The 26,875-nt window shown below is 44.8% G+C and overlaps 1 protein-coding gene across 1 annotated transcript; it reads left to right on the plus strand.

Moving 5' to 3' along the window:
• Positions 1-26,365, plus strand: LOC133345316 (ubiquitin carboxyl-terminal hydrolase 40-like). The gene is given in 36 exon segments (XM_061555977.1): positions 1-42; positions 3,263-3,465; positions 3,561-3,628; positions 4,378-4,491; positions 5,456-5,620; positions 6,068-6,214; positions 6,808-6,948; positions 7,189-7,320; positions 7,454-7,549; positions 7,644-7,751; positions 7,857-8,223; positions 8,572-8,653; positions 9,449-9,626; positions 10,815-10,899; positions 11,628-11,698; positions 12,109-12,189; positions 12,192-12,251; positions 12,254-12,486; positions 13,028-13,170; positions 13,262-13,269; positions 13,379-13,439; positions 13,640-13,690; positions 13,905-13,993; positions 14,702-14,785; positions 15,818-15,854; positions 16,753-16,817; positions 17,440-17,514; positions 19,248-19,334; positions 19,703-19,786; positions 20,211-20,347; positions 20,690-20,755; positions 20,996-21,212; positions 21,937-22,023; positions 23,174-23,262; positions 24,050-24,187; positions 25,917-26,365. Coding segments are annotated over 34 exon segments (3,804 nt in total). The 5' UTR covers positions 1-42; positions 3,263-3,266; the 3' UTR covers positions 24,147-24,187; positions 25,917-26,365.
• Positions 26,366-26,875: the final 510 nt, after the last annotated feature.

Here is a 26,875-nt window from a genome sequence, read left to right on the forward strand (position 1 = left end):
AGCCGCGCTCTGGTTACCATCTCATCGTTACCACACGCTCTGGTTACCATCTCATTACTACACGCTCTGGTTACCATCTCCTCGTTACTACACGCTGTGGTTATCATCTCCTCATTACTACACGCTCTGGTTATCATCTCACGCAAGCCGCGCTCCGGTTACCATCTCATCGTTACCACACGCTCTGGTTACCATCTCATTACTACACGCTCTGGTTACCATCTCCTCGTTACTACACGCTGTGGTTATCATCTCCTCATTACTACACGCTCTGGTTATCTCACGCAAGCCGCGCTCTGGTTACCATCTCATCGTTACCACACGCTCTGGTTACCATCTCATTACTACACGCTCTGGTTACCATCTCCTCGTTACTACACGCTGTGGTTATCATCTCCTCATTACTACACGCTCTGGTTATCATCTCACGCAAGCCGCGCTCTGGTTACCATCTCATCGTTACTACACGCTCTGGTTATCATCTCCTCACGCAAGCCGCGCTCTGGTTACCATCTCATTACTACACGCTCTGGTTACCATCTCATTACTACACGCTCGGGTTACCATCTCATCGTTACTACACGCTCTGGTTACCATCTCCTCACGCAAGCCGCGCTCTGGTTACCATCTCATTACTACACGCTGTGGTTACCATCTCATTACTACACGCTCTGGTTACCATCTCATTACTACACGCTGTGGTTACCATCTCATTACTCCACGCTCTGGTTACCATCTCCTCATTACTCCACGCTGTGGTTACCATCTCATTACTACACGCGATTGTCATTGTCGTACGCTAACATCGCTATACATACCGCGTGCCGTATCGCCATTGTCATCACTTGTCTTCTAGCTGAACTGGATTTGCAGTATTTGTCCACTGTGCATAGCGTTCGTATAACTTAGACGATAATTAATTGTTTATACCGCATTGGTGTTGTTAGTGACAGGATTATACTTTGTTGTCACACGCACATTGCACTACCGTTGCTATTGTTGGAGCTGTTATTGCGTGTAACTTCTGCGTTACAATGCGCGTAGTCGCTACGCCCGGCTCTCATCCCCCATTGATAACTCCCAACGCATTGCGTCTGTGATGGGGATGCGTGGATTATACTTCACCACCACGCTGGTCGGAGAACAAGTTGGGGTGGAGGGGGTCGCGTTGAAGTCTTTTACAGACGGGCGAGTTGCGTCGCGCACAAAAATCCTCTCCGTCGATTCTGCTGCTCCAGCCGTCTGCAATGTCGCGTCTTCCCCACGCGAGAGATCACGACCCCTTAACAGTCTCGGGTCATCGATTGACCGCGAGTTCATGCCAAATGACAGCCACTCCACGCGTGGTCTCGGGTCTGCAGCTCCTCTCGCAAGATCATTCACTCATCGGCTCCGCGCCCGAGCAGAAACGTCACCGTGTGTGCGTGTGGGTGCGTGGGAATGTGTTGATGCGGAGTGAAAAGAGATTTCACGATCCCGTTTGTTCGGAGTGAACGCGCCGAGAACAAGGCAATCGGGGGTGACGCTTGCCAAAATCCGTGAGCACGATTTAGCCCAACCGCGTCAGTGTTTTGGTGTCTCTGTGTATATTTGTCTCTGCACTGTATGTGCGTGTGAGTGTATTCGTGTCCATGTGTGTGTGTCTCTCTGCGTGTTTCTGGCAGTAGTGTAGCGGTTAGCGCGCTGCACGACCAACCTGGCGACCCGAGTTCTATTCCTGCTCACGGCCAACACCAGTGACGATTATTTAAATCGGTCCTGGGTCTCCCCTTGGTTGACTCGGCCTCAAATGAGTACCTGGTGCGGCGTCTAAACATCGCCACTCGGGAGACAACCCACCCCCTCGTGTGCCATGTTGGTCTGCATAGGTGCTCGCTAAACAGCACTTGCCCCAACAGTCTGTGAAGGCCAAACGGGGGATGTTTGTCTGGCAAAACAACCCCTAACCTGCTCGGTGGTTTCCAGTCAGTGACGCTGTGGTGGGTGGCTGTAAGCATCGCTGTGGTGGCTGTAAGCAATGCATTGGGGGAAAGGCTCATTGATCGACTGATATGCTCATGGCGCTTGCATTCGCCACGGTGGCCAACGGGGGCTCTGTAAAAGTGCGAGGGGCTGCTGACACCTTCAACTAAATTACCAAAACACCACGCAGACGAGATTAAATTAAGCTTGTGCCGGATGCCTGGGGGGATGGGCGTCTGCTAATTTCAGAATAAGAATTTTATACTAGAGAAATCCGATGAGCGTTAAAGCTCTGTTTCACACAGGGGTGGAGCCAGGAGACTTAACCCTCACCCTCGAGGAATGTTTGGACCCTCACTTAAGAGGAGAGGCTGCCCATTCCTCTGTCTGGAGCTGGACCGGTACCGCCTGGATCTCTGGAATACAGGAGGTCTGGTGGACTGATTCTGACAGCAGTCACTGAGGGGTGGACAGTCCTCCACTCCAGGCAGGAAACTGGCAAAAAAACAGGGGAGTGGCTTTTCTGAACAAAATTATGACGGGAGGGGGGGGGGGTTGAAGCGTGGCAGTGAGGTGTGGGAAGATATGATTCCCAGTATAATTTATGTACTGTAAATCCAAATTTTATAGTATCACATTGGCTTTGGCAAATACAGTTGCGATCATATGTCAGAGCCAATGTCAAACATTTGAAAAATTCCTGGAGTTCTGTGCTATTCATGTGCCCCACTATAGGAATATTGGATGCCTGGAAATCCAACTAAAATATGATTGAAACATTTTCAAAGCTTAAATTTTAGTCAAGGTTTTAAACCATATGTAATTTGAGGTTTTTTTCAGTCATTGGTGACCGGGCTGAGACCAAACATAAATTACACTTGAGTATGCTCTCTGGTTCTTTCGGTAAAGTCACGTAGATAGAAAAAATAATAAAATAAAATAAAACACGACGTTTCGGTCGCAACACAAGCGTCCGTCTTCAGGTAAAATGAAAGAAAACACGACGTGTCGGTCGTGTTGCGACCGAAATGTCGTGTTTTATTTTATTATTTTTTCTACCTACGTGACTTTACCGAAAGAACCAGAGGGTATGGATTCCTGCAGTCACGAAAGCTTAAAATCAAGATTACACTTTAGTACTCAGTTTAATGACAGGTGGCTGCTTGGATTTGAAAATCAAGGATCTCAGCAGTGCCGGCGAAGTGTTCTGAGGCCTGAGCTGCCCTGCCACGTTCCTCCAATTTTAGTTTAAAAGATCTCCGCCGTTATCCCCTGACCCTGTCTCACCACGCGCATACAGCACCATGTTTGGGGACTTGTTTGTGGAAGACGCCGGCCCTGATTCTGGAGGCAACTCGTCATCTGGCCGAAGACCAGAAGCGGCAAGGAGCCTGCCTCCCGCTCCTCGTGAACTCACGTGCTTGTGTGGCATTCAGAATCTGGGGGCCACATGCTACCTCAACTCGCTGCTGCAGACTCTCTTCCACACACCCGAGATGCGCGGTAAATTTTTTCACCCAGTGTTTAGTATTTGTAAATAAAGTACTGCTTTTTATTGTTTTGGCTGTCATTTGTAAACTGTTCTATGTCCCTGACAGAAGCCATTTTTAGCTTGAAGCCGGAAGAACTTGGTGATCTTGCAGACAAAGACAAACCTGGAGCTAAGGTACCAAATAAGATTGCTTTCCTTAACCATTTTACACCTTTGACTGTCGAGAATATGTTCTCTGTTAGCCTGTCGACAGGTGGGGAGGTAGCTTCTGCTGGACAGCTTATGAGTGTTTTAAATAGCCTTGGTTTGGCAATCATTTTGATAAACAATGATTTGCTGGCCTTTGTCAATCCACTGCTGGATGAAGGACTCCACACCTCATTCCATCTCACTGATGGGGGTTGTTTGACTGTACTTCACACTGATCAGGATGGGTCGGTTAAGCACCGGACCAAGACTATATCAGATATCACTCACTGCTGATTTTAGCCTTGGCTGAGTGCCTTGTGCTAACCACTTTGCCACCATTCCACTCGTATTTTCGTATTATTTCCCTTATTTTAAAACTTGACTAAATGGCATCTGTATTCATTGATTAATGTTGATATACATATCGTCGTTGCCTGAATATATATAAGAAAAAAACAGTTTCGTAACAATTGAAGGCAATATAAATATCCTAAGTCTGACTAGATTTTAAAATATATGTTATTACTTATTAATGTCTAGTGTTAAAAAGTGGTATGTGTTGATAGACATAAATTATACCATTAATAGCTGGTACATTATAAACAAGCCAAGCGCGTTCTATTTTCAATAGTTCGAGTGCTGTACCGTTGTACAGCAGGCCCAGCGGGTGTCTGCGTCTGCCTTGAACGTTGTGTTTTGATAGTTTTTGGCCGTGTGTGTGCGCGCGTGCGTAGGTGCGAGTGATCCCACTACAACTCCAGCGCTTGTTTGCCCAACTCCTGCTGCTCGATCAGCAGGCAGTGAGCACGGCTGCGCTCACGGACAGCTTCGGGTGGACGCACACAGAGGTGCGTGCTTCAACAATTCATGTCGCCACTCTAAATTGAAAACCAATTTCTTTAGAGCTGCTTTTTGTGTTTGTTGTCTTTCCCCAGCACCTCTAATTAGTACCGTTGGCTACTTGGGGTGCGAAAGAAGTTCTGCATGTCACACTTTCCTGTGAAGTGCTCCTTTCAGACATGATACTTTTTAAATCTTTTATATTAAGTTCACTTGCTTGCTTGCTTGCGCGCTTACGACCGTGCAAATCTTCCGGTCGTTTTTTAACCCACTTCCCGTGATCCAATCGAGCTGACATTTTGCACACAGACTCGTTGTGCGTGACAATTCATTTTCGTGAAAAAAAAAATTCCAAAATTTTCCACTTTTTAGGAAAAAAAATATTATATTTTTTATTTAAAATACCAATGTGATAAAAATGAAACTCTTACTCAAGAAAAACATAAATGAATAATAAAATAAAACCGATGCCACGCATATAAAGGATTTATAGTGAAAAACTTTGTTTTTACGGGTTAATTTTTATTTGTATCTGAAGTTGGTTTCCCCTAATGATTTGTAATAGAAATGTCTAGTTAATTGTGTTGGATTTTGGGTTGGTGATGCTCATCAGAAATCGGATGTGATTTAAATATTGCATGTACACGGTTGTAAATGTGTGGATAGACATACAGTACAGAGAAAACAATTGATGTGATATTTGACATTGTTGTCATTATTAAGGAAAATATCTCGCGTTACTATTTTTTACAGTGGCTGATTGTCACACATACTCACTAATTGAAGATGCAGTACAGATTAATCCTATTCACAGTTGAAATATGGCTTTAAATCATAATTTTTTCCGTGACACTTCAGACGGTGAGCACTAAATACTTGTTTTCGAGTATATTTTTTGTTACCAGCAGGAGAAAATGATGATTGAAATGTTGCTTTGTGATCAGTGAGCGAGTGGAATGTGTGGGTCCTCAGGAGGGGCACCAGCATGACGTGCAGGAGTTGAGTCGCATCTTGTTTGGAGCTCTCGAGTGCTCGCTGGTGGGCACGACGGGACATGACCTCATCTCTCGTCTCTACCACGGCACGGTCGTCAATCAGATCACCTGCCGTGATTGTGGCCGTCGCAACGAGCGCGAGGTATCTGCGACTTGCGGTGCAGCACATGCAATACATCCTAAACTGTGTGTGAGAATATGTAAAGATATCATTCTCTATCTTTGTTGGCCAAAAGATGGTACTTGTACGCTTTCTCACCTAGGCCTTTCAGAATTTCTCTGACTTGCCCATTGTAAAGTCTGTATGCAAGATTATTCTAAATTAAGTATTTTGAATTGACGTGTACCAATCCTCAATTTCCTGTGCAGTTTATGTTACATGCTCAGACTGAGTGAATGTTGGGGTGGAATTTGCATACTTCCGGAAAAAAATAGCCACCTCGTAAGATGATACTGACCTTTCAGTGCAAAGTACTAAACAGTTGTGCTACGGAGTTTAAAACAGTTCTGATTTGTACAATTATAGCTCGGATAAATTTCAAGAACGTAGTTCTTATCGATAAAACTCATCGTTTGTGACCACTGCTAGGAGACCTTCCAGGACTTGACGATGGCTGTGCATGGCAATCGTGGTTTGGAGGAGGCCTTGAGCAGCTACTATTGCGAGAGTGAGGAGATGGAAGGGGACAACCGCTACTGCTGCGACGAGTGTGCCCGCCTCGTCTGTGCCACCAAGGTGCTCGCTAGGACTTGCATTGCACACACACACACACGTAAAATACGGGACACGTCTGAAATCCTAGGGTCTGGATTGTTTTTATTCCCGTGGCTTATTTTACGTAGGCAATAGCTTTACTCGGTCCCGTATGGAAGTGAGCCCCTGATGTCACAAACCAGCTGGTTTCAAACCCATGCAGTTTCGATGTCCGAGGTCCCCCTCGGCATGGAATCTGCAAGCCGTTACATTCTTGCATCACTGCACCTCTCAATCGTTAAACCACAGAGATGAACACAAATTCAGGGCCAATTTTTGACAATACATGTGCTAGAATATTGTTCACTACCTACCAGGTTGTATTTACATATTTCTACATTTAACGGCTTGAAAAAAAAGTACATTAAAGTAAGTTACATTTGTTTGTAATTTTCGATAAATTTCACATTCGATTTCTTGCTATTGTGATGATTTTCACATCAGTTGGCTAATTCCACCGGAGTGGAATGCAGGCTGTGGGTAGTGATGGTGGCCCAGTGCTGTGTTTAGATCCGAATTGTGCGCTGATCTGGTTGACGGTGCTTGCGGTCTTGTGTTTGTTGCGCTGCCAACAGAGTGCCAAGCTCCGGACCCTGCCTACCATCCTTACCTTTTCCCTGCTCAGGTTCAGCTTCGACTTTGTCAAGTGCGAACGCTACAAGGAGACGGGGCGCTTCACCTTCCCCAGGCTACTCGACATGCGCCCATACTGCGAGGTGCAGACGTCGTTAAAAGCACCCACCCATTTTTAGACATCTCAAGGAAAACAATTGTAGGTGCTCTTATTGGGGAGTAGAATCGTTTGTGGAGTTTTTTTCCCCCCTTTCCACGAGCAATATTGCATGCAATTATAACTTCAGTTACGCTGGTCAAAAATTTACACATTTATCTGATTTGGAAAGTGAAAGGGAAATGATGATGATGTAAATAAAGTACCTTTATCGTGACGTTCTCAGATGGGTCGCTTGGGGAGAGAAGACTGCATGTACGAGCTCTTCTCGGTCATTGTCCATAAAGGGGGTTGCCATGGAGGCCATTACCATGCACTCATCTGCGATGTTAGCCACCTGGGAGTCTGGACCGGCTTGGTGCGTATTCTCTGACACAAAATGAGTCTGTAAATCGTGCAACTATGCTCTGACACTTGCGAATTAATCACATTTTTGTCATGTGTTCCTAATAATTTTTTGTTTGGCTTGTTTTTGCGATTTCATGTTATAGATTGACGAAGAGCCGAAGGTAGAAAATGGTTCTGCACATGGTCAAGATGAGTGTTCAGACCCTGTGGAAGCATGTCGCTCCATCCTGAACGAGGAGGTAACTGCATGCAGGAGATCTGCGAATCTGGCCGCCCTTTTGAACGATAACCGAGCATGTAACAGTAACAGTAAACGTGTGTGGATGTGTGCAGGCCGGAAACTGTGGCTTGTCCCTGGATGTGCTTTGCCGACGCCTCCAGGAAAAAACTGGAATTTCTTGGAACAAAGGCCATCGTGCTCGATATGGCCCAGTCACCAAGGTAATGTACACGCAACTTTCATTCTCTTGCATTGACATATTTTTGTCGTTATAATGCACATCATGTAATCTAACTTTATTTTTAATTAATTTTTTTATGTCTCAGTTTCTTAAGAGCCATGCCCATATTTTTGACTACAATGCTGCAAAAAACTGGGTCTCCCTGAGCACCGGCGTCGCATCGACGTCGTTCCCGGTGTCGGGCGACGCGGAGAGAAGCACGTCAAACGGTTGTGCCGCCGTTAACGAGGAAGGGAATGAAAGGGCGTGCGCCAAGTCTGCAGATTCCGCTTTGGAAGCACCGAATGTGACCAGCAAGGGAGACGCGGATGCGGATGGGTCCTTCAACATGGAAGAGCGGCAGTGGTTTGACTTTGATGACAGCTGCGTGCAGCCAGTCCGGGAGCAGGAGCTGTCGCTGCAATTCGAAGGCCGTGAAAGTGCCTACATGCTGTTCTATCGGCCGCGACGTGGTGAGAGAGAAATGGGGAGGGCTCTGCCGTTAAGTGTATTTATGTTTATTGTTGAACTTCTTTCGCACCGTATGTAGCCAACCGTGGTCATCGTAGGTGCGGGGGAAGAACAACAAACTAAACACCAAACAATATAACAAATGTGTGTAGTACATCATTGATAAATTAAATTATTTTTTTTTCGTTTTTTTGTTGTTGCAATGATTGAATTCTAGAATAAAAATATAAGTGAAGCATTCTTTTGAACAGTTTTGGTAATAAAGCCATTCCACAATACAGAAGCATTGGAGATAGAGACCTTGATGTTGGTTGGGTATCACGCTTGATGTTTTACCTCTGTGTGGCCAGCAAAGAAAAAATGGTCGTCTGAGATCCCGCAATGGCTTGTGGATGAAGTCACCACTCTCAACACCAATCTGATTGCGTTAAGGTAAATGTACCCCCATAGTGTTCATCCGAGATGTCTTTGCCATGTGTTTTTGTTCAGCTTTGTATATATCTCATCCTTTCTTAAATTATGTATTAGGCTGCCCTTGGCTCTTTTGAAAGTCATTATTCTGCTCTGTTCAAATGCTACTGTGGCCTCCTGTTGCTGTCTATCTAGACATAGAGCCAAGTAGCCTAACTTCAGCATTGCTACGCAGGCAAGAGTTTGTGTTTTATACTCGCAACATTCTGTGTGTACGTGGTTGCATTTACATGAATGGTTATGTCCAATATAAACTTGTCGAAGAAGATGACTTGACAGCATCACGAGGAATGTCAAGATTATATGTTTAAAGGTAGATAAACACATTCACGGTGTGGTCACGTAGCAGCAGCAAATGCTATCTAATGTAAGTTTAGAATCCTTCCTCGTTAGGTTTTTTAAGGCCTTGATTATTCAGGTCTCTTTCGATTTAAAGCTTTCGTGACTGCAGGGATTCATCTTCTTGGTTCTTTCGTTAAAGTCACGTAGAAGGGAAATAATAAATTAATAAAAATAAAACATAACAGAATTGTATTTTATTTTGTTTTATTATTATTTTATTATTTCCCTTCTACGTGACTTTACCGAAAGAACCAAGAAGATATTCAGGTCTCTTTTGCTAAGGGGCTTGTGTCAATGCACACAAAATGCTATCGACTTGCAAGTTAAATGGTTAGCATTTATTTTTAATCGACGTTTGTCGTAACTGCGGAACTTCCGCGGCCATTATACGTCGATGTGCGTGACGTGTGCCAGGAAGCAACACGAGCAGCAGCTGCACAACTTGACGTTGCACTTGCACCTGAGTCCCCTTTATGGCTGGGACGCTGAGGCGGGGGCCCTGCGCCCGGCCTCGCCGCACGGAGACCCCGCCCTGCCGCTGTGCACGGACACTCGCGTTAGCGTGACGCAGCTGCGCAGCGAGATTGAGCAGGTGAGCAAGCCCACAGAGCACTCTCACCTTTGTGTGTGGGGAGCGGTGGTGTAGCGGTTAGTGCGCTGCACGACGAACCCAGTTACCCGTGTTCGATTCCTGCTCGCTGCCAGCACAAGCGACGATTATCTGAAACGGTCCTGGGCCTTCCCTAGGTTGACTCGGCCTCAAATGAGTACCTGGTGCGGTGTGCAGTAAACATCGCTACTGGGGAGACAAAGGCGGCCATGCGTGGTGCTGGCCACCCACCCCCTCGTGTGCCCGTTTAGGCCTTCATCGGTGCTCGCTAACAGCACTTGCCCCAACAGTCTGGTCAGGCTATACGGAGTATCTTTGTCATGTAGAGTTGTTATGGTTCAATCGAATACAAATATAAACTACTTTAATTATAAAGACATTTTTCAATCCACTGGTGGATTAAGGCTTCCCCATGCCGTGTCAGCCTTGGGAGTTGTTTGACCATACTTCACCATGTTGGTCATTGTGGGTTGGCGAAGGATCGGGGCATGTCCAGAACTGGCTCTGATGTTACTCGCCACTGATGTTAACCCGTAACTCGAAAACGAATTCAGAAACTCGGGTCACCGGGTTTTTAGCACAGTGTAGCAACCCGGTGACTGTGCTACGGCTCCTCCCCCACCTCCCAAAATGAAACCACATGAGGACGTTAGGACTAATGTGATGCTGCAGTCGACGGGATAATTGATTTACTATAGAGGGAAAAAATGTCCCTGCTAGAGGCTGTTGTTCTAGACTTGTGCATGCTGCGTAGCATATATGACAGTACAGTACATGTCACTTAGAATGTGTAGTGCCTCTTCTTGTTGGAGTTGCGTCTTAACCTTTTGGAGTCATTTATAAAATAGTTTACCTTTTATTAAAAAATGTATAATTTTATCTATGTTTTGGACTTCTATTTTTGGCACAATAGTTTCTACCTACATTGGAGCAGTGTGGCTGTTGCGCTTTGCAATGTTAAGTCTGATCGTATGTTTTATTCTGGGTATTATTGCACACATTGCTCCACAGTGGGCAGTTATTTTGTACAAACGACTGCAAATCAAGTAATGTAAGCTTGTGCTCATGTTTTTGAAACTTACAATTATGTAAGCCAATACTTTGTTTTCAAAATTTCTGTATGCGTGTGTGCGTGTGTGTGCGTGTGTGTGTTCACTTTTGTAAAACTAGCTGCTCGAGTCATGGGAAGGCCCTCTGGCAATGAGCCTGGCCAAGCTGCTGCCTGCCGGCTTGCACGTCTACGAGCCACTCCAAGGTCAGGGTTTCACTGCTTCGTCAGCAATTCACATCCTTGCAAGCTTATATGCCAACAAGGCATCTATACCAGACCGAATAAGATCTTAAAACGGGTCGTCCTCTCTGCGGTGTGGTGGCGGCGTGTCGTACCTCCCTTCACTCCTCTCTGCCCCCTGCCGTTTGTGGAACGCTGCTGTTTCAGGCAATCGCCCTTCACAGCAATGTGTAAATGCCCTTACATTTCCGATTAGCACGGTTGGCTATGAACGGTGCGAAAGAAGTCGTACATACATATTAGTACCCCTGCTAAGTCCTCAACCTTAGCTTTTAGATGTTTGCCTGTTTACACACTGTAATCACTTGCATTAGTCCCCACCCTAATACTACCCCGAGGTCACCATCCCCATAACCTCTATACTTATATGTGCACATTCCTTCACCTAAAATAATTACTGGCGACAACCAGGCATACTCCTTTAGTGGCACTAAAAACTCACAAAATGAAAGGAGGCTGGGCTGTTTGCCATGGTGTGGGGTTGGTGTCAGTGATAAGGTCAAGGGTTAGGTTATGCTCGGATCAGACTGATTGTGTACTCCCTCTTCTGCCAAATATGCTGTTTTCACTTTTTATTTTATTTTCACTTTTGGTATTTTTACAGCATCCCTGCTGAGGGCTCAAGCGAAACGCTATATGACACGGAACTGTTCTGGCCTTGTCTGACCCCACACCCTTCCAACTGTGTTCAGATGGGGACAGGAGTCTATCTGAGGCCGGCTTGAAGGATGGATGCAACCTGTTCATCTGGGACGGCATTCAGGTGTGTAGACGGTAACTGTAAAGCACATGTGGCAGAGCGTGTGTTTGTACGCAGTGAGTTACAAATGTACACAATCCAGCATCACAAAACACTTTACTTGCCAGTTGAATAACTCTACGAACTTTGACACGTGTGTGTTTTTATGAGCACTTGGAAGCTAACACAACGATTTAAGTGGGTCTTATGAGTAATACTCATCATGAACACTGTTGGGTGTGCATTAAATATGAGACTTAGGTGGCAAGATAAGTATACATACCACGTGTACATTACTCTAATTAGCACATCTAATGCAGCGAATGGTCGATATCGCCATCTGTATAAAAACACACTCGCACAAAATCTGCTGTACCGTTAATTATATTTTAACTGTCACATTGCCTGTGCGCCCTCCAATTTTGTGCCGCAAGGTTGGCGGTGTCCCAATTGCAACTGGAAAAGAGAACGAGCCGGTGCTCCTCGACCTGGTCGTGAGCGGTGCCTGCCGAGGCCGACAGGACCACGCGGCCCCTCGGCGTGCGCGGGCGGCAGTGAGCCCCGCCTCGGCCTGGACTCCTCTCCTCCCCCTCTTGGCAGAGGGGCTTCTCCAAGGCCCTTCTCCTCGGGGAGCTGCGGTTGACGTTGGCGGCCGAAACGGGGATCCCTGCGCAGGCCCTGGGGCTGGCCTTGAGCCAAGGAGGCCGCAGTGTGTGGCTGGAGCGAGAGCGGGTGGACTCGGTCACCGTCGGCTCGCTGGGGGTCGCGGACGGCGACCGGCTGATGCTCTTCAGAGAGTGCACGCAGGACGCGTGAGTTGTTCATGCGAGTGCTAAAAAGGTCACCAAGTTGTCGGGGGTGTGGTATTTGAGCTTGTATGCTAGCATATTGTGGGTTTTTTTGGCAGTTATTAAAAAAATTTGGTTGTCTACAAAAATTATTGTTGTGTTTTTATTTTGTAGATTACAAACAAAGTCTACCCTGTTGCTGTTGAATAATTTACACATACAAGGCATTGGTATAGAGTAACGACTAGCAATAATTTGGTATTGTAACTTTTTTGCATTGTAAAATGTCTTCACCAAGCAGACAATAGCATATTTATTTTTAACACTGATGATTTCAGGTCTATTGCGCATCTGTACCGCTTTTGTATACACTTACAATGGTTATTTAGAAGATATACATTTCCATTAAAGTCTGACTCTTCATAAGGGGAGATTGAATGCCACATTTTTAGTATAACAATACTTTGAAACACAAACTCGAATCTGTTACTAACACCCTGCTTATAAGTCTTCCCAAACGTGGTCTGACAGGCACTGCCCCTCTCCCTATGCCGTTCCTGTGAAGTTGTCAGAGTGGCCTGGAGCTGGAGAATCAAAGCGACAAGGGCCAGCAGAGCTCGGAGACCCCCAGCCTGCGACTGAACATTAAGAGTGGACTTCTGGACGAGTGCCGAGCGCAGAAGTCGACCGTCGAGCTCACCTTGCCGAGTTGACACGGTGGGTAGATGTCAGCCGCCCACCATACCCCGTGGAACCGCATCACCAGATTGTGTGATGACCCAGTGCCATACTGAGCCAGTGGACCGTGTCGGTCTGCACTGCGAGTCTTCACACTGGTTGACCTCGGATGATGTGAAAGCTCTTCCTATTGATATTAAGTTACCTCGCTGACTCCTGTTATTGCTGGCGTCTCCAGGTCGTTTCCACCATCAAATCTTTAGCTTTGGAGAAGATGCACCTTGAAGCAGAGGCTGCAGGTAAGCGTTGAAGTATAAACAAAAGTTCCATATTTAAATATTATAAGTTTGACACTTTGAAATTAAATTTGAATTATTCAATTGCAACTTGCATATTATCCAATCTCGATATGTTTTGTAATTATTGTAGCATTTTAAAGATATTCATACAAAAGCTATTTCATGTACAAATATTGTTTTCCTGGTCGTGCTGTCGCCAGATGGATACTGTTTGCGAATGGTGGACTCTACGGGTCGTCTCCTCTCCCCCAGTGAGTACTTCCAGTCCCTGTACATCGAGAACCTGTCCCCATCACAAGCTCCAGCAATGCCCTTGGGTATTTGTACGGTTTCTTGAGTACCTGTACTCGCTTTGGAGTAGAATATTACTTATTATTTCGAATTCCTTGCCCACGTGTACGCGTACTCGTTGAGCAAATGCACTCGCTGCTCTGTCTGCACACTCCTTGTTTGTTCCGCACGCAGTGAGGGAAGATGCAATGCTGCGTGATGCTGGCTTGCAGCAGGATGCGTTGCTCACGCTGTGCTCTGGGAGGGCACCAACTTCTGGGGAGGTACAGATGTCTCATTCACTATTTAAACTAGGCCTTGACATTTTGAATATTAAAAATAAAATATTAACTTGCATCCATTTGTCAATCCACGACTGGATGATGAAGGCCACTCCACGCCATGTTGGTCATGGTGGTTGTTTGACAATACTTCACCATACCGGTCAGTGGGGGTTGGTGAAGGGGGGGAGGAGGGGTTTTGGACTTCATATTTCACTCATCCAGGTGCATAACACATTGTGCTAACAACTTGGTCACCACTCTGCTCCTGGAATTTAAAAAAATTCTGCTACAAAAACATTTGGAAAGTTGATCAATAGAGGTCTTGTGAAACTGATATTATGGAGGGAAAATACGTGCTCAAGAGTTGGGGACCGTGCGTCACATTTGCAAAGTAGCATCCCTCGGAGTCGGAGTCAGAGTCAAGGGAGAGAGTCAAAAGGGGGACTATTCAGTGTTATCTTGAGCTGCAGAATACCAAAACTGAAGACTAAATAATAAGACGTATAAAACAATTTGAGGAACACTTTGTTATCTTGTTCAGTATCACTCCAAATCTCAGGATTGGAAATTCATTGCTCTTGTGTGTATGTATGTTAAACTTCTTAGCACCGTACGTAGCCAACCGTGCCAATCGGAGGTGCTTTAACACATTACCACCCATGTCTCACGGATACCAGAGGTTGATGATGTTGCATATTATTTTCACAGCTGTTTTTGAGCTTCACTGTCAGTGGCAGCCCGGACTCACTGGAGCTGGACTTGGTTGTGCCGCAAACCTCCACCATACGCGAGGTGCTGTCCTCGCGCCGTCGTTGTCGTCTTCCCGTGTCCCGCGTAAACTCGACGACAGCTCCAGTGGCGTTGTGTCTCTTCATTGTGTGTGACGTAGGTCAGAGGTCGCAAACGGGTTTTGATTCCTTACCCGTACCCGTACCCGGCCGCACCAGGGTCGCAAATGGGTACCCGTACCTGGCCGGGTACAGGTACCCCTTCCCTACCCGTACCCTACCCAAAATGAGTGACAAACGGTTACTCACCAGTGACTCACGGCCTACCCATACCCGGCCGCACCAGGGTCGCAAACGGGTACCCATACGGGTACCCGTACCCGTACGGGGACGGGTAGCCGGGTATCGGGTAGGGTACGGGTATCGGGTACCCGGTCGCGACCTCTGACGTAGATGTCTTCGCTTGATCTCGGCTTAGAGTTGTTGGTCCCATTTTTAAGACTGCTGTTTCACATGATTCGGTTTTCCCAACAGGCTGGTACAGCACCATAAATAAATCTGCATGCCGCAAGGTCGTTTTAAATCCCAGTTGGGGATTGACGTCATTATTATTCTGCTTTGGTGAATGAAGTTATTTAGTCTTTGTGGGATGTCGGCGCTGCTTATCCGATGGTTAGATTGGCTGTTACTATTGGCAATGTGGAATGTCCACCACTCGCTTGGGAGCACTTGTGGGTATGAGCACCCACCTCTGTTCATTTCAGCAGTGACACCGTTCACATTTCACCAGTAACGCATGTTACTGTACTCTACACGAAACACTTTTTCACTATAATTATTTAGTAATAGGGTTTGTAATTGCTTGTGTCTACCTTGGGCATTGAAGGCCTTCTCATTGATTGGATTGTAGCTTTTTTATTGGATTTTGTTGACATTCCTAGCCTTTATTTCGTAATTTAAATAATTACTATAATATATTATATGCACATAATTAACTTGCCTTTCTATTGACAATTTCGTCTTTAAATGTAATAATTATATAAATTACTGCGGGGTATTCTGCGCATGTAATTTTAAATTGTGTTTGTATTCCCAGTGTTCAAAGCTCGTGCTCAACAAAGCCAACATAAGCGGTATGTTGAATTTATATAAGGCTTGCGATGCTGACGATTGCACTTTACTCCAGACCCTGCCATTGACTTGTGAATATAGGTAAAGTACATTTACGAATGCTTTATTTTTGCACTCTTCGTTTAATGCTTGGGGCCGATGAAAGGCACAGCACATTTAAAGGTCCTACTGCTCTCTGCACATGTGCAGTGTCTGTGGCCCTAACCTCCATCCAATCAGAATCAGAATATTTATACTGGAGGAATCCGATGAGCTATGAAGCTCTTTCACAGACAAGTGGCTGCCTCCCCAAGTCACGGACAACACCGCGCGTAGGCGTGCTTTGCCAAAATTCACTTACACTATCAATTCAAAACTCTTTGGTTCTTTCGGTAAAGTCACGTAGTTAGAAATAAAATAAAACAAATCACGACGTATCGATCGCACCGCAAGATTTCGTGATCTGGAAAAGGCTTGATAACGACCGCGTGTGTTGCGATCGAAACGTCGTGATTTGTTTCATCAATTCAGTATTTTTATCAAGAGTGCATTAATAAACGTATCATCACGCTAGTACAGTAAAACCCTTGGATTGCGAGTTACTTGGTCTGCGAGTGTTTTGCAAGACGAGCAAAAATTGTAACTAAATATGAATTTGATAAACGAGCGAGGTCTTGCAATACGAGTAGTACCTGTACGCTTTGTCTGCAGAGCGTCACGTGATCACAACGGATATACGAGTGCTTTGATATACGAGTGCTTTGGATTACAAACACGTTTCCAGAACGAATTATGCTCGCAATCCAAGGTTTTACTGTAATGTGTTTGCCGGTGAATCGTTTACACAGGAAAGAGTGTGTAACGAAATAGTTTTATACCGGTAGAGGGTATGCAACTGAGAGTTGTGTGTTCTTTATGCAGCTGGTGACTGGCATCTCCGTCGTGTCAACTGGTGCGGAGACGTGGGAGAGCCACTGTACAATCAGGTTTGCAATAGAAAAATGTTTGCCGATGTGTAATCATCACACACAGCATGCCCTTGTGAGAACAATAGCAGTTTCTATACAGTGCCTTGGGATGCTGTCACATTCAGACGTGCTATATATAAATGTAACTCTTTTTTTAACTCTAGGTTTTGTGTGATTTGAGCTGTGTGGTGAGGTTTGGGTGCATGATTGTGATGCGTGTAAATGTTTGGTTGCATGACTGAGCTATGCACAGCTGTTCGGATGCATGAATTGTACTGTGTGTAGTGGTGTGGGCAGCGGTAGTGTAGCGGTTGGCGTGCTGTGCTACGAACCCGGTGATTCGAGTTCGATTCCCGCTCACGGCCAACACCAGTGACGACTATCTGAATTGGTCCTGGGCCTCCCCTAGGTCGACTCAGCCTCAAATGGGTACCTGGTGCGATGTGTAAACATCAGCACTAGAGAGACAAAGGCGGCCGGGCGTGGTGTTGGCCACCCACCCTCTTCGTGTGCCATGCCCTCCTTCATAGGTGCTCGCTAACACTACTTGCCCCCTACTGCCTGTTAAGACTATATGGGGGACTTTTGTTGCGGTGGAGGTGTGCAGAATGCATTGTGTGTGGTGTACTCTGTGTTCTAGGATGCAACTCTACAGGAGCAGGGTGTTCGGGGTGGAGATGTCCTGCAATTAACAGAAGGACCCCCACCTACCAAGGTAACGCTTCTTTTGAAAAATTATACGCAAGTCGCTCATTTGGGAATCTCCGTAGCATTCATTGCCTTAGACTGCGAAGACTTTGCAGGACATTCCTCAAAAAGGGTCGTGATGCGTACTCTGTGTGGTTTTCTTGGTTAAACGAGCATAACGAAGAAAATAATAATGTTGCGGGTGTATTAATCGTCTGCTCCACAGTGGTGGACATTATAGATCCTGTGCCGTCGAAGAAGAGTCGGCCATCGTGTGCCAGGGGTCACGATTCAAATTCGTCACCTACAAATAATATATGCAAATTATTTTGACTTAAAGCTTTCGTGACTGGAGTCATTCGTATTCTTTGGCTCTTTCGGTAAAGTCACGTAGATAGGTTCAAAATTAATAAAAAATAAACAAAAAACCACAACGTTTCGATCAAAACACAAGCAATCGTCTTCAGGTGGATAAAGGGGGGAAAGGTCCCAAAGTCAAGCTGTTTTTAAAGGTTTACGATGGACGTAGCCCAAGTGTCAACTTGCAGTGCGCCCAACGGCGTGGGTGGGTCACAAGGGCCCTGGGGCCAGCACAAGTGGAGATGGTGACGTTAATGTGGGAAATTAACAACTTTTTTGTACTTTTAAGTAGTTTGCCCAACTTCAAGCGGAGATGGTTATGTTAATGAATCGAGAGAAGGGTAGGCGCAGGAGCTCTGTAGAAATTAGTCAGATTAAACTAACATCGGAAGGTGACAAGATGGAAACGTCACAGCCAGTTATGACTTAAACTGGTTGATGATGCCCTTCCAATGATTGCCGAGTTTGTACCCATCCTCTCGGTTGAAATTGTCTGTGTCTATATACGGATGGCTTCATGAACGACCAACTCTGTTGATAGCCCACTGGCTATCAACAGAGTTGGTCCTCCCATGTTTCAAATATGCCCTATGCCCACGAATGCGGTCAGAGACATGTCGCTTGGTAATCATTGAAGATTTGGTCCAACAAGGATTAAATGCTGATGTACCGACATTGCCTCACCAACGCATACTTCACCTGGAATGGAACATTCTACAAACTATTTTGAACCTGTCTACGTGACTTTACCGAAAGACCCAAAGAATATGCAAATTATTTAATTGGGAAAAAACAGCAACTGTCTGTCGCCTACTGTGGAATCTTGGCAGGACCCTTTTGAAAATGAGTCTTGAGACTCGGTGAGGCTTTACCTGGCTTAGATGCGCAAAAGAGTAATCTATACCATGACCTGCCTCCTAAGAGAAGCATTGGTGTTTACTCTCCCTTGGGTTCTTTCTCGATGTGTTTTTGTTAATTGCCACATAGCATCCATCATGCCCACATGAGTGGTTTGAATCCCAATTCGAAACATTTAGTTTTTTTTTGGTAAGCACCTTTTGTTAATTGGTGTTTGATAATTGTTTCGTGTTAAATTAAGTGGTTTGTGTACATTGTTTTAGAAATGCTGCTCTATACCTTAATTGAGGTTTAGAAACTGAAATAAATACGTACTAAATGTTATTTACAAAAATAACATTTTAATAAAGAAGGTTGTACAATGAAGTGGCATTAATATACAATAAATGTTTGAAGTGTGCTATCATTTTGAATGGAAGTATCTGAGTAAACGGTCGATGTTTTTCATAAATCTCTCCATGTACGCATTGGTCTTGACTTGCGCACGGCACGCGTGTGGTTGTTGGCAGGGCCTGCTAACTTTGTCCGTGTGGTTGTTGGCAGGGCCTGCTGACCTTGTCCTTGTGGTTGCTCAAGCCTGCGACTGGATTCTTAGCTGTGGAAAGAGGTGCCAGAGAGGGCCCTGATGCTGCTACACAGGATCAAACGCTTGCTGGCATCATACTGTTCTGATTATCTTGGATCTCACACTTGGCAACATTACACACGTAACATGGTAGGATCTTAGGACCTTATGCGACTAGAAATCCACGTTTCCCTTACTCTGTACCATAGCTGTCTGGCACAGGTATCGGTGAGTGATTGGATTTTTGGCTTGTATGTTGGTGTTTTAACAAATAGCATAGCCACATACTTTTCAGTTACCTGGTGTCAATGAGCCTTTATCTTTTATCATTAACATGCACAGCTGCCCCTTAAGCATGTCAAGAGTTACGCTCTGAAACATCCTATCCCTTCTCTGATGCAGCTTAACAAATGATACCAACTCCTTCCCTACAGGCAAGGATGGCACCAAAAGGCTGAGCCACATTGGAGACGTGCACATCTCTGGCACGGCATTCCTAGATGACCTCAGGGCCAAGGTATGCAATAGATAAGACTTTGAGAAATGAACTTGCAAATTGTATCTTTGCTCCTACGTCCAATTTACCAGTCACTAAAGTACTTAAATTTACCAAGGTGGTGGCAAGGCAGCATACACAGCAGGGTCACAAGGGCATTTTCTACAACGGGGACATTAATCTGCAGTTTGAGTCATCACTTTATATTTTGACATTGGAGTCACATGTCGTACGTATGTTAAACTTCTTTTGCATCATACGTAGCCAATCGTGCTAATCGAAGGCGTGGGGGGAAGGACAACAAACATGGCATTTGTAAGGATAACTCTACTTCAGGGTGCGCTTAGCTTCTTGCGCAGTGCTAAAGCTGAATGTGGAAACCCCGGAACTGTCCCCATCGTCAACCCTGCAGCGAATCATCTTAACAGAGCGTGGCCTGTTGCAGGTCCTCTCCTTGGGAGCAGTGCAGCCAGAAGCAGCGGCGGCAGCGCTGGCGCTGTCCCCACAGTGCGTGCGCGTGCGACTCCTGGAGGAGGGCTTGAAGCCCGGAAAGATCCTCCGCAACGGTCAACAGCAACTCAGGTGAGCCATGCCTCCTGAGGGAGAGCTGCGCTGTCGGTCAGCCTTCAGAAGGGGAAACTTTCGCCAAACTAGCGAAGCCAACGGCCGTTTAGTGTAACGCGTCGTGCAAATACAGTACGTGGCTTCTCAAATGGGCAAAATCGGTTCGTGTGCAGGCGCTGGATGGATTGTTGCATAACAAAGATTGCGAAGGGGTGTTGGCGGTTTGGGAAGGCGTTCATCGAGCAGTGGAATGAAAATGGCTGAACATAGCTGTTGATAATGATACATTTTGAGAATTAGAATGTTTAAATGCTTACATCTTTGAGTTGCCACATTTGAGGTTCCCCTCTGTGTGCCTAGAAATCTGGGTCTGCGGGGAACATCCAAGCTGTGTGTTCAAATTCTCCCTCAAGAGGAAGTATTAGGGTGAGTGGCAGCACACACCATGCATATTACCGCTTTCCAATTTGCATTGCAGTTTTCATATTATGCATATACAACATTTTGCATTCAAATCTAAGTATTTTGTCAAAAGCACTTAAAATGTAACCGTTGCACGGTTGCATTTCAACTGTTATTGCCAAAACCATGCTTTGTTTTTACATGCAAATCTCCGTGCTCGAGTTTTAAAATCTGCCATTGATTTTTCTCTGCTACGTTTCGCAGGCCATTTGACCTGCTGCTGCAGCTGCAGTTGCGCATTCCGGGGGAGCGGCGGTACCGTCTCCCTCGGGAGATGATCCTGGACACAACGCAGGGCTGCACAGTCAACTCCCTCCGCAACGCCGTCGCACAGACCTTGCAAATACCCGCTCAGCAACTGGAACTCGCCAAGCGTTTCCCAGACACCTCCAAGTGGGTCTGTATCTGGGAGACCAGCAAGGTGTGTTCTTGGTTGAGTTGGAAGGTCTGCTTGTAACTGAGAGCAGGCATGTTTTATAGATGGTAAAAAGTCAACACCGTTTGTCAATAATACTGTGGCTTTAAAAGGAATTAATATAAATATGCAATAGGTGATGTTTCAGCACAATCCTTCATAGCCCGAAACGTCACTGATTGTATATTAACAAAAAAATAATTCTTAGTACCATATTCATTGACAATTGAGATTTTGTTGTATTGTACTTGTACAGCAATAATATAAAATGACACTTAACGTCATGACAGAGGATATGCTAAATAAAACATGAACCATCGCTCAGACGTGCTATCAACAGGCATCGCTTTAGCATGAAGGGAGGCATTTGGTGTTAACCCAGTGCTGCGGTGAAGAGATGTGATGTCTCTCACCTGGTATGCAGAAGGTTATGGGTTCGAACCCGACCCTGATGCATGCTGTATATTTGGAGTTTGCATGCTCTCCCCGTGGTCACTTGGATATTTATCCGGGTCCTCCAGCTTTTCCCTTCACATTCAGAAACATGCTTTTACAATATTTGGCTGCTTGCGACTTCCACATGACGAGTCACTTTGCTGAGCTATCATTTGTGGCCAGGTCCCTTCTGAAAATGACTTGTATAGCTCCATTGGGCCTTGGTGAAATGAAAAGTTTAGTTTTACTTGAGCTTCGAGTTTGCTCTGCAAGGTTCCTCTTGTGTTGCCCGCAGGGGGGGAAGGGCAAACGACGGCAGAACAGAGAGAACCTGCGGCAATCTCCCTTCTTCTTGCACGACGGAGACACCATTGGGGTCAAGGTGGGTTTCCATTCTGATGCATTCAACTGTTGTAATAGCATTCAATATGGATATTGAATTCACATTCAATACGAATAAATGTAAGTTATTATATTCGATGAATGTGACCTTTGTACTCATTAAGTATATAGTTATTATTCTGCCTAACAATCGATGGTGTTGAGTAGCGTACAAATGTCATCACTCTATTAAGCATATCGGTTAAATGTGTGGCATTAGTATTTAACCAAGGGGGGAGCCTTGTAGAGATGTGGTGACATTTAATTGTGATTTAAAGCTTTCGTGACTGCAGGGATTCATCTTCTTGGTTCTTTCGGTAAAGTCACGTAGAAGGGAAGTAATAAAATAATAAAAATAAAACATAATAAAACAATTCTCACGACGTTTCGGCCACAACGCAAGCAGCCGTCTTCAGGTGAAGACCAGACTGGTTTATTATTTTATTTTTATTATTTTATTACTTCCCTTCTACGTCACTTTACCGAAAGAACCAAGAAGACATTTAATTGGTCGGCTTTTCTCCTGGTGGGGAGCTGTCCACAGACACACCTTGGCCATAATTGTGCATTTTTGGTGGCGCTACGTTGCCAGTGATGCACAAGCAGAGTGGTGGTAGAGAAGGGCCGTGGCCCCAATTATCACCTCGTGTTTATTTACGTCAGGCAGTGTTGTTGACGAGTGTTTTCGTTTTTGTTAAATCGACAAGGCAGTGCACATTTTTTTTACAAAATATGAATAATTTTCTTACCCATTAACCACCTAGGCTGCACTTAATATCCTTGGGTGTGGTGTACCTGGGTCAGATGAACGGTTTTGTGGATAAATATTTCAATACTTACCTTTCAGTGTGAAAATGGTCAATTTCAAGCATTTAACGTGCAGTGAAAATACGAATGCATAATGTTGCGTGATAATTTAAACTTAAAACGTAGGTTTCGTAGCCAATACTACGATCCACATTTGTTTTTGTGGCCAAACCCGAAACAAATTATGGTTCGGGATAAATTGGTTTTACATACGTTTGGTTGAACGAAGTTATTGAGCCGGTGCTTCTTCCGGCTTCGCCTTGACCTAGATTGCATTGTGTACCTTTGGCCGAGGTTTTAACTAAAGATGTTCTTTGCTTCTGCCCTGCTTTGCCGACGCCCAGGACTTGAGTGTGGACAGTTCCTCAGATTTCTCGACTGCCGAGGATGACGAACAAAATCTGCGTCTACAAACGGAGAAAAAACAGAAAGAGTATGCAAAGCACCCTCCGCATGTTACACAAAATAATCCTTATTTTTATGGAGAATATAGGAAGCGAACTAGATAAGCAGACAGTCTTTCATATAGATTCTGAGAGTGCTTATTTGCTTATAGTACTGCTGAAATAATGCAAACTCTTGACTGGTTTTGACATACAGTGTGTTATCAGCAGTTGGGCTTGAATCAATGCTTGTGAATTGTCAGGTGTTATAGGCAAGGATACATCGCAGAAATAATAATTGTGGAGAATATAAATATCAAATTAGATGAGCAGACAATACGCCTCCTCCCATATATCTCTTGCCACGTAAGTATGTTAGATCAACATTGGCGGGTGTTTACATATCTCTTTGAATACATCACCTGTTTTATAACAGTGAGAGGGAGCATCTCGTTTACAAAGGTGTCCAGGGTGCTACAAACTCAGAGGGAATATTGTTAAACGCAGTAGTTTAGTTTAACACGTATGCTTTCATGACCAATATCCATAATAGAAGTTTTTTTGATTAGATTGCTTAAATATAAATGTGTCGTTAAACCCGTCACCACCCGACAGCCAATTAGTAAGGTTTGTCACGTAAACAGAACATGCCAATTCGTTACTAGTACAGCACACCGGTGTGTTTGAGAGCAAATCTACAACATTTACAATCTGAGTTCGACGTTTCGCCAGTAATTACAACTGGCATCATCAGGTGGAGATATTTGCAGTAGTTTAAACGGTTCCAAGACATGTTCCGTTTTGTCATTTGATGTATTTGTTATACTTGCGAATTAGCGGCAAGTCACAGAAACCGGCTGGTGATGGCGCTGCAACCGCTCGTCCCCGCCGAGCTGAAGTCGCCCTGTCCATCAGTGTGGCTGACTACAGGTGACAGCCGCCCAGTCACGCCCAGTGCTCCAAGTTGAGCCAAAGGTAACTCCATCGATCACCACCTTGCATCACCGAACAAGCTCAAGGTTCATAGCTTCTACCACTCATATCCACTTCCTTCCTTTTTAAATCCTTTATATTAAGTTCGCTTGCTTGCTTGCGTGCTTGCTTGCTTACGACCGTGCAAATCTTTCGGTCGTTTTTTAACACACTTCCCGTGATCCAATCGAGCTGACATTTTCCACACAGACTCGTTGTGCGTGACAATTAATTTTCGTGAAAATTTTTTTCAAAAATGTTACACTGTTTAGGGAATTTTTAAAAAATATTTAATTACCAATTGCTTAATGCTGGCAGACAATCATCTGACCCATAGGTAGCAGCCATCTCAAGCCAGAGGACGAGAGGACTCTAGCCGCCACGCATATAAAGGATTTAGAGTGAAAAGTTTTGTTTTTACGGGTTAATTTTTTAAATCCTTTATATTAAGTTCACTTGCTTGCTTGCGCGCTTACGACCGTGCAAATCTTTCGGTCGTTTTTTAACCCACTTCCCGTGATCCAATCGAGCTGACATTTTGCACACAGACTCGTTGTGCGTGACAATTTATTTTCGTGAAACATTTTTCTAAAATTTTACACTTTTTAGGAAAAAATAAATTATATTTAATTACCAATTGCTTAATGGTGGCAGGCAATCATCTGACCCATAGGTGGCAGCCATCTCAAGCCAGAGGACGAGAGGACTCTAGCCGCCACGCATATAAAGGATTTATAGTGAAAAACTTTGTTTTTACGGGTTAATTTTTCCCTGACAAGTTCCCCACAAATGTTTTTCTGTTTATATGTCTTAAACCACCACAGCCTTTACACAACTGTGTGTAATGCAGTTTAGTCCTGGCCATTCATCTCATGTGACGGTGCCTCTTTGTCCCACTTTGCTATGCATGGTCTCAACGTGGTCTTGGATGTAACTGGCTGTGGCATCGTGTGTCCTGAGCACTCCAAACTTTTCTGTCATTTGCTTGGTCTGTCACGCAAAGTCTGCTATACAACCTTATGTTGGTATAATTAATGGAACTTATTGTAGATAATGTATTGTAATACATATGTATTTATCAGCATATGAAAACACTTATATGGGTTGTTATTTAATTGCAGTTTTTTAGCATTGGCCCAAAATTCCAATTGGCCAGTAACAAACACTATTGAAGTAATAATGGATGCTATGTAAGACGTTAAATGAATAATTGTAATAATAATCACGTTTGTATATTTCAGATTCGTAGGATTCGGTGCACGAGGGATAGGCTGTTACTTAGAATTTCTTGATATTCTAAGAGCCAAACTAAGAAATGTAAGATTCTAAAGATTGAGTAAGCCATCTACAGATAATCATAACAAATTGTGCACATTGATGATTCTTAGGATTCAATGAACACGTTTTCCAAGACCCCAAATTAATCGAAGCATGCAATGTTTAGAAATTCTCATGTTTTCATGGACATGCCAAACAATGCATTGCCAAACCTGAGGCTTATTTAGGCTTCTTAGGGCTCATTGGGAACTCTGAACACTTGGCCGCACGAAAGAAAAATACAGGATTCATTGGGTTCAACGGAATGTTCAAGACGGTACCATCTAAAATAAGATAACGTCGAGAGAATTGCCCCAACAGCCAGGAGAGTTTCGTGTGGCTTGCGAAGCCGTCTCATTAAATCACAATCTGCCACTGTTGTGATGCACACTTCAGTGTGTTTTATCATTTGCAGTGTGCATGGATCCTTGGAACTGGAAGAAATCATGGAAGGAGAGACACGATGAGTTTGATGGATGAAGAAAATACCAGCAATAATGTTACTGTTAAAAGTTCACCAAGATGCCATTTGTACTTTTAACTTTACCCTCGCAGGTAAACACTCCTGCCTACGTTTTATTTTCATTTAACACGTACAAATAAAAGTCGGCTAAAAACGAAATACCGTTTAAAAAAACTATGTTTTAATGGTCCTCGTAGACTGTAATTGCAATTAAAATGTACTTTTTTGCCGATTAGGTTTAACAATCTATTTTCTTCTTGACGGTTTTACTTGTAACTCCGTAAAATACTGTAAATGTAAATACACTTGCAGAGAAATACGTGTACAGTCTCAATTAAATCTACGTTCAGACAAAAAAAAACGCGTGGGAGAGTCTCTTTTATACTCTTTTAGACCAGGCGGTGTGGTCTACGTCCCTGGTTTTGCATCTCCGAGAGATTCACGGGTGGGTGATGAATTATCGCAAATGCCCCATGAGTCCCACCCAACAACTTCTCCACCTGGCGGCAGTACGACAGACGGACTTGGGCTTAGCCTGTCGGACAAGGTGGCGTGCCTGTGTCCCCTGTGGCGTGGGCAGCTTCTCTATGCCCTCCCTCAGGCGAGTGACGTCTTGATCCTGCTGGGGTCAATGGCGTCAACCACTGAGGTGGCTCCTTGGTCCAGGCTGTTGAGCGGCGGTGGTGGTTCACCAGCCCAGGGGTTTTCCGTCCCTGTCCAGGGCCTTTTGTTGAAGCCGCGCAGGCAGTCGACGATACGGGGTGGATGGTGGCCATTGAGCCAGCTTTGTGTGCTGCTGCTCTGAGATGAGCGTGGATCCGGTATCCTGCTCCGTGCCTGCGATTTACTCTACACCCCATGGAGGCGTTCACGTCTGGGTGCTTCACTGCGTCCATGAGTGTCCATCTGTC

The sequence above is a fragment of the Lethenteron reissneri genome, chromosome 21 (assembly GCF_015708825.2).
Source record: "Lethenteron reissneri isolate LAM-NWPU_2019-01 chromosome 21, ASM1570882v1, whole genome shotgun sequence".
Taxonomy (NCBI): domain Eukaryota; kingdom Metazoa; phylum Chordata; class Hyperoartia; order Petromyzontiformes; family Petromyzontidae; genus Lethenteron; species Lethenteron reissneri.